Source organism: Xenopus laevis, chromosome 6S (genome assembly GCF_017654675.1).
Source record: "Xenopus laevis strain J_2021 chromosome 6S, Xenopus_laevis_v10.1, whole genome shotgun sequence".
NCBI lineage: Eukaryota > Metazoa > Chordata > Amphibia > Anura > Pipidae > Xenopus > Xenopus laevis.
In genome coordinates this window covers 21061429-21074895 of record NC_054382.1, presented here as the reverse complement: position 1 = coordinate 21074895, position 13467 = coordinate 21061429, and the positions used below count along the sequence as shown (strand labels likewise).

The following is a 13467-nucleotide window of genomic DNA, read 5'->3' as shown; positions in this document are numbered from 1 at the left end:
CAAAATGATTACTAGCCAGCAAACTTTCAACTGTCCCTGAAATCACTAACAGGCAGCAGCTCTCTCCCTACACTATCTCTTCAGCACACACAGGCAGAGTGAAAAAACGCTGCAGGGCTTCGGTTTTTATAGGGAAGGGGAGTGGTCCAGGGGAGAGCTTCCTGATTGGCTGCCATGTACCTGCTGGTCTGGGGTGAGAGGGCAAAAAAAAGCGCCAACAATGGCGAACCCAAAATGGCGAACGTCGCGCGACGTTCGCGAACTTCCGGCGAGCGCGAACACCCGATGTTCGCGCGAACAAGTTCGCCGGCGAACAGTTCGCGACATCTCTAATTGTCTTTAATATGGTTCCCTGGACATGTGGTTTAACAGTGGAAATGTTAAAGGGATACTGTCATGGGAAAAAAAATTTTCAAAATGAATCAGTTAATAGTGCTGATCCAGCAGAATTCTGCACTGAAATCCATTTCTCAAAAGAGCAAACAGATTTTTTTATATTCTATTTTGAAATCTGACATGGGGCTAGACATATTGTCAATTTCCCAGCTGCCCCAAATCATGTGACTTGTGCTCTGATAAACTTCAATCACTCTTTACTGCTGTACTGCAAGTTGGAGTGATATCACCCCCTCCCTTCCCTCCCCCCCCAGCAGCCAAACAAAAGAACAATGGGAAGGTAACCAGATAACAGCTCCCTAACACAAGATAACAGCTGCCTGGTAGATCTAAGAACAACACTCAATAGTAAAAACCCATGTCCCACTGAGACACATTCAGTTACATTGAGAAGGAAAAACAGCAGCCTGCCAGAAAGCATTTCTCTCCTAAAGTGCAGGCACAAGTCACATAACATGGGGCAGCTGGGAAATTGACAAAATGCCTAGCCCCATGTCAGATTTCAAAATTGAATATAAAAAAATCTGTGTGCTCTTTTGAGAAATGGATTTCAGAGCAGAATTCTGCTGGAGTAGCACTATTAACTGGTGCATTTTGAAAAAAACATGTTTTCCGATGACAGGATCCCTTTAAGTATTTGAACCAACATTGACAAAAAAAGTCCATACATCTTTAAATTTCCCGCCCTATGCAAATTGACCTAAGCGCAAGATCACTAGCGAATTTTCGATAGGCATAAATTAACACTAGCGCATCTTCGCTTTGATATGCTCGCATTACCGAAATACCGCTAGTGAAAAGTCGCCAACATTTGGCGCCCAGGATGAAACCGCATATTAGTGAATTATCGTTGGCGAAGTGTTGCGATGGGTGCAAAGCGGACACTGGCGAATTTTCACTGATGAGTGAATCTGCCCCATTGTCTTTACCGTAATCTTGTTCTTCATACAATATTGGTAGCTTGGTCAAAGCTTGACAAGAGCCAACTAAAACCCCTAAATATTTTTTAAATGTTAAAGAAGTAAGAAAGTAATATGTCATCAACTGAAAAAAAAATAAAAATACCACTTAATTTGAATCAGCATTATCAATTACAGAAATGTTGAAGGAGGTGTGAATTTTTTTTAGTCATTCCAGCTAATTTACATAATTATTGGTACATATTTTTGCTGCATTGCATGTATTTTGAGGGTAAAATGTTTTATTTGGCAATTCTATATTTTTTTATTTAACAGCTTTCAGATGGGGGCGTGAAAATAAGTTGCGAACTAATCTCACATTATGTATTTTGAGGGTAAAATGTTTTCTTTGCCAGTTCTATATACATTTATATCTCAAGTATCATGTGTTATCCCTTTTTAATTTTTTTTTACATTTTTTACATTGTGACATCAATAGCCTAGTTTAAGGCATCAAATTTAATCTTGTTCTTCATACAATATTGGTACCTTGGTCAAAGCTTGACAAGAGCCAACAAAAACCCCTAGAGTCCAAAAAGAAAGCAAAAATCCAGGGCATGTCAGGAGCTTCACATAAGAAATAATGTTATTACAAAGGTAAGGTTTTAAAGCAGATTATGTTTCCATTGCATTTGTTCCCCCATGTGTGGGATTTGCCAGTTAATTGTCCATTATTATAACCCATATTCTTTGGAAGAATTGTACTTCATTTTGAGGGCAGTAATGTACCCTTACCAGAATGGCTTGACTTAATAGGACAGCAGGGGCATTGAGCGCAGAACCAGATGGGCAGAATGGGACTTTGCACCATGTCCAAATGCTTATTAGGAAAGAAGTTAACAGTCCCAGTTATGTAACTAGCGGGGGGCAGGCCCGGGTGCGGGACGTACAGCCGGGATTCCCCCCATCGTACGCGTTTTACTGACCGGCTTCAGCGATGGCGCAAGCTGCCGGGGGGGCCCTGAGGAGGTGCGAGCCCTTGTCCAATCGCACCCCCTGCTCCCCCGGTAGTTCTGCCACTGGGCAGTCTGTAGACCTGGGGCACAAGTGCAAGAACAAGAAGGGGCAGAAGTGTGTGCCCAATAGTTTTATACAGAGTATATTTCTGCTCTCGGTCTAGGGTTGCAACCTGCCCAGTTTTGAACTGGATAGCCCAGTTTTTAGGGGACTGTCTTGATTCCAAAATTCCTACCCAGTTTTTAAAGTCTAAAAAACTAGGCAAACATTTCACGACCAGTGAGGGCATGATGTCATAGCCGCACCCCTAAAATCAACAGACGCACCCCTAAGAAAACTAGGCACACCCCTAACATCACTAGGCATGCCCCCAACATCATAACTCCACCCTCTGATGTCACAGGGCCAACCCTCTGACTTCACCAGCCCATCCCTTTGTCCAGATTTCTATATTGATAAAGGTCTGGCTGCACTTTGCACCTCACACTTAGGGGCAGATTTATCAAGGGTCGAATTTTGAAGTAAAAAATACTTAGAAATTCGACCATCGAATTTAAATACTTTCGCACTTTTTTCATCGAATTTGGGTATTCTGCGGTCGAAGTAAAATCCTTCTAATCGAACGATTCGACCGAATTTATCGTACGATCGAACGATTTTACTTCGACTTCAAAAAACGGAGAAAAATGCTGAAGAAGGTCCCCATAGGCTAACATAGCACTTCAGCAGGTTTAATTTGGCGAAGTATTGAAGTCGAAGTTTTTTTAAAGAGACAGTACTTCGATTATCCGATGTTCGAATATTCAAACTATTTTGCATCAAAACGAATTTGAAGTAAATTCGAAGTCGTAGTATCCTATTCGATGGTCGAAGTATCCAAAAAATTACTTTTAATTTTTTACTATGTGCCCCCTTCCACCCCTTATGAATACAGTGCTGCTGAATGCAGGCAGTCCTTTATTAATCAGGTGACTGCAGATCTCTTTGCCCAAAACTAGTGACTATTCATTTTAAGCTGGAAGGCAGGGCTGCAAAATGCTTAAACAAATGTTTGTTTGCATCAGTTTTTTGAACTTTGCACCCTCCTTCCGGTTTGCCGGTGTTAAGATGGCTACAAAAACGGCTTCAGCCTTACAAATAATATGCAAATAATATTCATTTTTTTTGTCATTCATACCTGTGAAAATTCCATTTTTCTTGAATGCAAGCCATTTTTTTTATAAATAAGATATGTTTTCAGTCTGTGGAGGCATACAAACATCTGTTTCCTTTCTTTCAAATAAAATACAGAAATACAGATTGAAATGACAATAAATATGGAAAAATACGTAATTTTATTAACACGTTCCCATTGAGAAATGCATGAAGGGAACAAATAATAATTCTTTTAACAATTTAACTGTCAATAATGAAATCATAAAGCTAAGCTAAAGAAGAAAATCCAAGGCCGAGTAGCTTTATTTTTTATTTAAATTAGGGCTAATAAGAGAGAGAATCAGATAATGTCAGTGAACGAATTGTCCATTCAGTTATTAAGAAAAGGTGGTATTTTGGCATGGAGGCATCTATTTAAAAGAAACGTGAAGGTGTTCCCTGAAAAAGGGCCTGATTTATTAATGCTCATAAAATTGTATCCGAGCCTTTCACATTTAAAATATATTTTCTACACTGGAACAATTGGTTCCAGTGTTGGAAATAATGTCCCAATCCTATCTCCATTCATGCAGTATGGATGATGGGTACAGTGCTAAGCACTATCTCCCCCTGACAATGCTCAAAGCATTCAAACACATTCTGACAAATAGACATAGGTATGGAGCGTTTGTTTTTACAAGTGAAAAAACAATATACAACTACAGGTATGGGATCTGTTATCCGGAAACCCGTTATCCAGAAAGTTCCGAATTACGGGATGGCTGTCTCCCATAGACTCCATTATAATGAAATAATTTTAAATTTAAAAAGTGATTTCCTTTTTCTCTGTAATAATAAAACAGTATCTTGTACTTGATCCCAACTAAGATATAATTAATCCTTATTGAAGGCAAAACCAGCCTATTGGGTTTATTTAATGTTTAAATGATTTTTAGTAGATTTAAGACACAGAGATTTAAATTACGGAAAGATCCCTTATCCGGAAAACCCCAGGTCCCGAGCATTCTGGATAATGGGTCCCATACCTGTCTGGTCATCCTTCAGGATTCCCTATTGCATTTCTTAAATGAGCCCCAATATGACTTTGTCATTATAATATTCTTCTCTATTCCATAGCCTTCATGACCCCTATTGTCTTGAAAGAGATGCACTAGTCCAAATCATATCAGTAAAATAAAAGTACAAGCAGATTTTACAGGTATGGGACCTGCGATCCAGAATGCTCAGGACCTGGGGTTTTCCTGATATAGGATCTTTCTGTAATTTGGATTACTTCAGGTCTACTAAAAATCTTTTGCATTAAACATTGATTAAACCCAATAGGATTGTTTTGCTGCAATAAGGCTTAATCTTAGTTGAGATCAAGTACAAACTACTATTTTTCTATTGCAAAGAAAAAGGAAAATTTTTTACACATTGAATTATTTGATGAAGATGGAATCTATGAATGACGGCCTTTCCATCATTTGGAACATTCTGGATAATGTGTTTCTAGATAACATTCACAGCTTATAGCAACAATGAACACACACACATCCAGAATCTGGCATACTCAATGTTATCTACTGAATGGAAGTGCCGTCAGATCATTCTCCTGTTTGATTATTTTCCAGCAGTGTCGGACTGGCCCAGGATACCAGGAAAACTACCGGTGGGCCCAGGTGTCAGTGGCCCCTCATGCTGCTAAACATTTGGCCTATTTCATGGCTATTCACTATTTTTATGAGAACAAAGAGGCTAAATAGTTGGAAACATAGAGTATAGTATGTAAAGAAAAGAGACTAGGAGAATGGAGGTTGAGTGAGGAGAGGAAGAAAAATAGTACTAAGTGTAGGCCCCTGGTCTAAGATTAATTGGTGGGTCCCTGGTCAAAGGTTTTTGGGTGGGCCCCTCGTGTCCCAGTCTGATACTGTTTTCCAGTTACATAATAAATGGGAATAAAGAAGAGAAACACAGCATTGTGGCACTCTAAAGTATTAGTCTTGACTTGGAGTATTGGGCAGCAGCTGTATCTGTTCCATTAGACATTGATCTGTGCCTTAACTCACAAATGGTGCAAAAGTCTCCACTTCAACACTGTATCGCACGCAAATAAAAATTTGTGAGCAACAGTGGATGCTGGGAGTGTAGAAGGACCTGGGATCCAAACTATGTATGGTGTGATTCAATAAATAACTATTTGCGGCAGAGACTGCGTCTTATGTGCTCCATCCATACCTATGTTTGCTGAGATCCAAACTATGTATATGTGTGCAGAACCCAGAGTATAAAGAATAAAGGTGCCCTACAAAGATCTTGCAACTTCTACTTATACCCTGGTGTGTATTTACTTTTACTGACACAATGTTAAATGTATAAGTAACTTGATTATTTTTCTTTTTTTTTTTAGAAATTTAATAATGACTGGTGGATAGGCCGACTGGTAAAAGAAGGCTGTGAAATAGGATTTATCCCTAGTCCAGTGAAACTAGAAAACATGAGAATACAACATGAACAAAAAGCAAAGCAGGGGAAATTCCATACCAGGTAACAATGTTGTTGTTTTACTCAATGGTTCAAAAACATAACATTTCTTCATGGCAACCAAACATGACTAATATACTACAGGACATGCAGAGTAATGCAGAGACAATATAAACCATTCCCAGTTGCACAGAAGAACTGTTACAGTTTTATGTTGGGTTTGTTTGCATGGGCAGGTGGAAACTAAATTAAAATATGACAGATGATCCATAGTATATTCCATTTTTCAATGGAGTTATTTGTTTCCTCTATAACAACCTGGCCAACCTGTTGTGCTCCATCTGTTTTTATTTTATTCCATCTGTTGCAACCCTATTAAAGAATATATTCCTGGGTGGTGGATCTGCCATGGTGGCCCCTGCTCCTAACACAAGGCTTGCACTATGCAAATGAATGAGATTAAAGTGTGATAAAACACTGAATGATGCAGTTGAAAAAACCAAAACTCCATTGTTTTTATATGGAAAACTGGGTACATCCTGGTGCTCCAAAGGGACCTATATATATATATATATATATATATATATATATATATATATATATATATATATATATATATATATATATATATATATATATATATATATATATATATATATATATATATATATATATATATATGTCCTTCTATTTTAACAACATGAATATATGATTCCCTATGTATACAATGAATGACCGTGTATTTATTGCCTTTACTTTCATTCTAGTTTCCAATGACACAGCTCTTGTAGGAAAGGGAACCAGGGATAATCTGTAAATGTTATGGTACTTGCCTGCTGTGCTGTGTGTTGCTTGCCAGTTTCTGGAATTTGAACAAGCCTGGGGGTTATTTAAAAAAATGGGGCAACTTTGCACCTGGGTTGTAACCCATGGCAACAAGGGCCGGATTTACATAGTGGGCGCCCCTAGGCCCACTACCGTTCGTCGGCCCTGTCCCCTCCAGGGGGACATGAGCAATGGGGATTGGCACACGGGAAATTTAAAAAATGATTGTATCTCCAACGCATCCCCAGTGCATGAACCAATGTTCGTGTGGTTGGGCAGCATGCCGCCCCCCTAAAATCCTGCCGCTCTAGGCCCAAGCCTAGGTGGTAACCAATCAGATATCTAGGAACAAGGCAGGAGCTCGCACACCCAATCAATAACAACGATATGCCTGGTGCACAGTGGTAGAGGTTCGGCAAGCCCCACAACAGAGTACAGCAAAGGAATTCCAACGGCACACAGGACTGTAGGAAATCTTCAAAATTTATTTCAAAGTGGAGTGCAATGTTTCGGGGAGAAAAACCCCTTTGTCTAGCATCATGCTTTGTCATGCTTGACAAAGGGGTTTTACTCCCCGAAACGTTGCATCGCACTCCGCTTTGAAATACATTTTGAAGATTTCCTACAGTCCTGTGTGCCGTTGGAATTCCTTTGCTGAACCAATCAGATATTCCTATGAAGATTTTCAATCATCCAGGCCATGGTATATCTGGTATAGGTAAATCTAAAACTCGATCAGATATGCACATTTATTATTTTACTTGTTTATGGCTGAGAAAAGACAATCTCTAATTGGTTGCTATGAGTTACTGCCCGGGTGCAAGCTAGCCCAGTGTTTATAAAAGAGCCCGTCATCTAATCTGCAGACACGTGTCTATCACAACCTGTATACACCAGCCCGTTAGTTAACGTTTCTATTTGTTCTGCCAATCATCTCCAACAATTGTGTATCCTATTGTCCTGTGTTATAAAGAGAGCTTTCATTCAGAGAGCCATGGATGGTATTTGCCCTGTTTATGTTCCTGTGTAATAACTAAACTCAGTGTCGGACTGGCCCACCAGAAAACCTTAGACAGTAGGCCCACTTTCCAAACTATTATTTCCTGGTATCCCTGTGGGCCAGTCCGACACTGACTAAACTCTTTGCAATCCCACAGAGCTCATCTTTTATCTGCTATGTAAAGTGTGCCCTATAGGCCATTTTCACCACGAATGGCTGCCCCCATGGCTACACAGCAGCTTATTTCTATAAACCGTAGTCAGAATCCTAAAGCAAACACACAGGCAGGGCCGCCATCAGGGGGGGGACAGGGGTGAGAGTTGTAGGGGGCCCCCGAGGGTAAGGGGGGTCCGGCCACGCCACACTTACTTGATTAGCCGGGCCCCCCGTCTTTCTGAGAGCTGTTGACTTTGGGAAGGCATGGACGTTTAAGGAGCCCTGGCCACCAATTTTTTGTCCACCAATTTTTCTTTCTCTTGTGGGGTCCTAGCCACCAATATTTTTAAATGGGGGGCCCTGGCCACAAATGTTTTTATGGGGGGCCTTGACCACCAATAGGGGGCCCAGGAAATTTTGTCGTATGGGGCCCTGCGATTTCTGGTGGCGGTCCTGCAAACAGGTGTTACTAGGGTTTAATGCGATCAATCAATGATATCAGAGCTGTGAATGAGTGATGGTTCATGATAAACATATATACTAATAAAATGTGTAAAGGACTGAAATGATGATATTGTCTTATATTATGTTGGAGCAATATAAAGTTGCAATATCATCTCTATAAAGCCGCATAGCATTAAAACACTCCTGTTGTACTGCTTGTAATAAATATCATTAATTAAATGAATGGGATAGCAACCCATAATATATTGTGGGTATGGAGTATGGTCTATATTTTCCAACTTAATCATTTCATTACAAATATGCTCCAAAGAGGGAAACAGCCATATTTGTACCAACGTAATTAACATATTGATTTCTCAATCTCAGTAAATCAGGGGGGAACTCTTCTTCCAGCCTGGGGGATGTGGTACCTAGCTCTAGAAGATCCACTCCACCATCATCCGGTAAGCAAAGCTTTTCAAGGAATGCCCTTGGTTCTACTATAATGAACTAAGCTTTTTCCTTTCTTCAATGTCTGCTAATTTTTTCCCCAACCCATAATTAAAGCTGAACTAATGGAAACACAATTTTGGGGAGATTAGTCAGAGGTTCAGGAGGGATTCCTGGCAATTTCCCATTGATTCTAATTTTAGCACATTTTTTTTATCCTTTTTCTGACTTTTTGGGTTGATTTTTGATCATTTATCAAATTATTTCCCCTTTTCCTTCCCTCCCAGGCAACTTTTCTCTAGCTGTGAGTAGTCAAGCAGTGGAAAACCCATGGCTTACATGGGCTAAAACCTTGCAAGTCCCATCACTCAACAATTAAATACATTAGCCAGAGAAGGTAAAATATAGTATACACAGTATAAACACACACGTATAAATACCTATAGATCAGATTGCAGACAGACCCCCGTGTGATAGTTATTGCAGTAAAAAGGTTTTTAAAGGAGAACTAAACCCTAAAAACAAATATAGGTAGAAATGTTGCATTTTATATACTGAACTTACTGCACCAGCCTACAGTTTCAGCATCTCTATAACAATAATGATTCAGGCCTTCAAAGTAATACACAGGGAATCACTATCTTGGATTCTGTTAGGAGTGTCCGTGACACGCAGGTGCTCCGTGTGCTATGAGCAGCTTGTGAAAAGATTAGCTTAAGGGTTATTGCAAATCATTAAACAGAAACTGAAGTTCACATGTCATAGAAGCTGATAATACAAGGCTAATTATTACAGTGTAAGACCAACAGTGTACTTACCCTTAACTCAGAGGCTCTAGTGAGAAAGCAGTGAGCTTTTAAGCCCCAGCCCATTAACATACACCTAGAGGCACATTTATTATGATTCCAAATTTTTAATTCATGTGAGTTTTTTTTTTTGTAACTTACATGAATTTGATTTTCACTCGAAATTTCATTGGGGCAGATTTACTTTAAAAATTGAATACTGAAAACTCGGACAAATTTTACCGACCCAAAAACATGAATCGAATTCGGTTAATGTCAGGACGGCTGCAAACAACTCCAAATTGTTCACTGGACCTCTCCCATTGACTTATACAGTAATTCAGCAATTTTAGGTGGCGAATAGTTAGATTCGAATTCTTAAAGAGTATGATACATTTTTTAAAACTTTAGATAAAGGGTGAGGAGAGCACTCAGAGAGCAAAAGCTGCTGTGATCAAAGTTTTTTTAATGCAAGACTACATAATTACACAAATTTTGAAAATTGAATTAGAATTTTAATAAAAAACTCGAATCGAGTTTGGATAAGTCCCTAATCAAATTTGACAGTTTTGTACATATAGAAACACGAAAATTTGAATTTTCAATTCGACCCTTAATAAATCTGCCCCCCTAATATAGATCTGCCCCCTAATATAATAATGTAATAGATCACTACAATTGCCTATAGGCTTAAATCAAATTTGCAACTAATTTGTCTGTTTCTTTACTGAGTGTTCAGTGTTTTGTAACAGTGACATAAAAACTGTATCCCTAAATTTTATTGGGGGGGTTATCCATTTAAGGCAGGGATCCCCAACCTTTTGAACCCGTGAGCAACATTCAGAAGTAAAAGGAGTTGGGGAGCAACACAAGCATTAAAAATTTTCTTGGGGTTCCAAATAAGTGCTGTGATTGGCCATTTGGTAGCCCCTATGTGTATTGTCAACCTACATTAAGGTTCTGTTTGACAGTACACCTGGTTTTTATACAACCAAAACTTGCCTCCAAGCCTGGAATTCAAAAATAAGCACCTGCTTTGAGGCCACTGGGAGCAACATCCAAGGGGTTGGAGAGCAACATGTTGCTCACGAGCTACTGGTTGGGGATCACTGATTTAAGGTCTCAAAAGATAGGAATCTTTCTATAGATTAGAAAGATTCTATACATAGTTCATTTGTGAAATTGTTTTGCACAAGGATTCACATGCTCTATATCAGGCGTCCCCAACATTTGTTTTTACCTGTGAGCCACACTGAGATGTAAAAAAAGAGTTTCAACAAAAGCATGAAAAAAGTTCCTGGGGTTGCCAAATAAGGGCATTGATTGAGCCCCTATAGGGACTGGCAGCTTGCAGGAGGCTCTGCTTGGCTGTAAATCTTGTTTTTATGCAACCAGTACTTGCCCCCAAGCCAGAAATTGAAAAATAAGAACCTGCTTTGGGGCCACTGGGAGCAAAATGCTGCATGAGAGCCACTGGTTGTGGATCACTGCTCTACAAAGTCAGAATCAATATGATTTATCTTTCCTTTGTGATCCATTAAAAAGTAGGGATGCACCGAATCCAGGATTCGGTTTGGGATTCGGCCTTTTTCAGCAGGATTCGGATTCGGCCGAATCCTTCTGCCCGGCCGAACCGAATCCGAATCCTAATTTGCATATGTAAATTAGGGGCGGGAGGGAATTCACATGACTTTTTGTCACAAAACAAGGAAGTAAAAAATGTTTTCCCCTTCCCATCCCTAATTTGCATATGCAAATTAGGGTTCGGATTCGGTTCGGTCGAATCTTTTGCAAAGGATTCGGGGGTTCGGCCGAATCCAAAAAAGTGGATTCGGTGCATCCCTATTAAAAAGAGAAGGGCACAGCCTATTGAGTATTTAGATATACGAGAGTGATTTCCCATAATTCTCACTTTTACAAGTAGTAGAGCCGCTTACATCTATATCTGCAGATTTAGACTTGAATGATATGTAAGTATTTCGTGCATAAAATACAATATACCATCAGAATTATTTATTAAAGTACTTAATATGCTGTGCATGGTTTGCATTGTTGTTTGTTGGGAAAGGATCACAAGTAAGATGTCAAAGGTGTTACTATAAAATATACCTGTATATCCAACTAATTTGGGGTAGGATTCATGTTCTGATGAGATGTTTTGTGTTCCATGATGCATCACTTTACAATCCAGCTGAGCAGAAGGATTTGCCATTGTGCCATTGACTGGTGACTAATGGTAATCTAAATGAACATAAACATTGCAGTGCAAATATGTATGGTCAATACTTTTTGGTACACAACCGATCAACCCAGAGGCCAATGAACTGTTACCATTCAAGTGCTTATACATATTTTGTATTGTTTTTTCACTCTGACTAACAAAGGTGATAATTTAGTCATGCTAATGTAAAGCATGACATTTTGGAATCATGGAAAAAATAGCTTTCAACCCCTTAGTGCTTTGTCCGGGGTCTGGGTGTGCTCTGCACCTTGTAGAGATTGGAAATCTAGTGAAAGGTACAGAGTGCAGTGATGGTGGGCACAAGGGAGCTCTATCCTTACTACCTGGCATATGGCAAGCATTAAAGGAGAAGGAAAGGCTAAAATGAAGTAAGATTTATCAGAAAGGTCTATATAAATACACCAGTAAACCCTCAAAGTAATGCTGCTCCGAGTCCTCTGTCAAAAGAAACACAGCATTTCTTTCCTTCTATTGTGTACTCATGGACTTCTGTATCAGACTTCCTGTTTTCAGCATAAACCTCCAGGGTTAGGGCTTGAGCATGCTCAGTTTGCTCCTCTCTTTCTCTCCCCCTCCCTTTCCCCCCTCTCTCCTCCCCTCCCTGCTGTAATCTGAGCCCAGAGTTATGAGTGAACAGGGAGAGACTCAGGCAGGAAGAAATGTCACACCAAGCTAATATGGCAGCTGCTATCCTAAACAAACAGAGAGCTTCTTGAGCTTTTTACTTTGGTATGGTAAAGCATTCTGCAGAATAAAAATTGTGTCATAGCTTGCACTATTGTGGCTAATCTATTGTCAATAAACTGATTTGGTAGCATTCCTTCTCCTTTAAGTACAGGGCTCCATTATGGGCTGCAGCTGCCAGTGCTCCCTAACCTGCACGTTTAAAGATGCACAAGGCAGCAGGGAATGGAAGGTTGCCCGGCATATAGTGAATAACCCTCAGTGAGAATTTACCTGTCCTCCATCACTGTAGCACTTGCCAAACTGCAATGTGATTCTAACTGCTCCTGCCATTTTTAATCTGAATGATGAAATGAACAAAAGGTGAACAGGAATAATATTCATAGAGTTGTCTTTTTTTACCTTTATAGTTTAAAAGCACAGCCATAGATCTTCATCTTGAGTCTCGCTCTTTGTTGCTGAACTTTAAGCCTAACCGTTGATTATTTTGTGTTTTGGCTCTAATTTCTTCCTTACCATGTTTCTTCTGATCATGTTACATGATTTGTCTGTATATAGCTATAGACTTAGATGCCACTGGCTTAGAGGCAGAAGAGCTTGACATTCCTCCAGCCAACCATCGCTCCCCTAAACCCAGTGCAAACAGTCTAACATCGCCCCACTCCAAAGAGAAAAGAATGCCCTTTTTTAAGAAGGTAACCAGCCTCCTGCAAAGCCACGTGTACAGCTGCTCAACCGCTCTGTGTCTCATTACAAGTCCTGTTAAAAGTCTGTGTCTCTTGAGAAGTCAATAACATGCATGCCTTGTTGTTCTTTGTCTCTTTTCCACGCTGCTTGTAGCTAAACAGAAGCAAAAATCGGTAAGTTCATATTGACCTCAACCATGTTGATCTTGCCACTGACATCATAAGCAGCACTAGACTTTCTGCACTTCTGGTCGTCAATGCCAGA

General features: G+C 39.8%; 1 protein-coding gene across 10 annotated transcripts in view; it reads left to right on the top strand.

Annotated features, from left to right (window-relative positions):
• The window catches only part of cacnb2.S (calcium channel, voltage-dependent, beta 2 subunit S homeolog), a 186561-nt gene that overhangs the window by 153537 nt on the left and 19557 nt on the right, over window positions 1–13467 (top strand). For 7 of the 10 annotated variants that reach the window (XM_041567429.1, XM_041567430.1, XM_041567435.1 and 4 more), the window contains 3 exons: window positions 5857–5993; window positions 8743–8819; window positions 13075–13211. In XM_041567429.1, coding sequence (XP_041423363.1) covers window positions 5857–5993; window positions 8743–8819; window positions 13075–13211 — 351 coding nt within the window. Of the gene's footprint in view, window positions 1–5856; window positions 5994–8742; window positions 8820–13074; window positions 13212–13356; window positions 13377–13467 lie in introns of all 10 variants that reach the window. The other 3 variants (XM_041567433.1, XM_041567434.1, XM_041567437.1) reach the window with 1 other exon arrangement.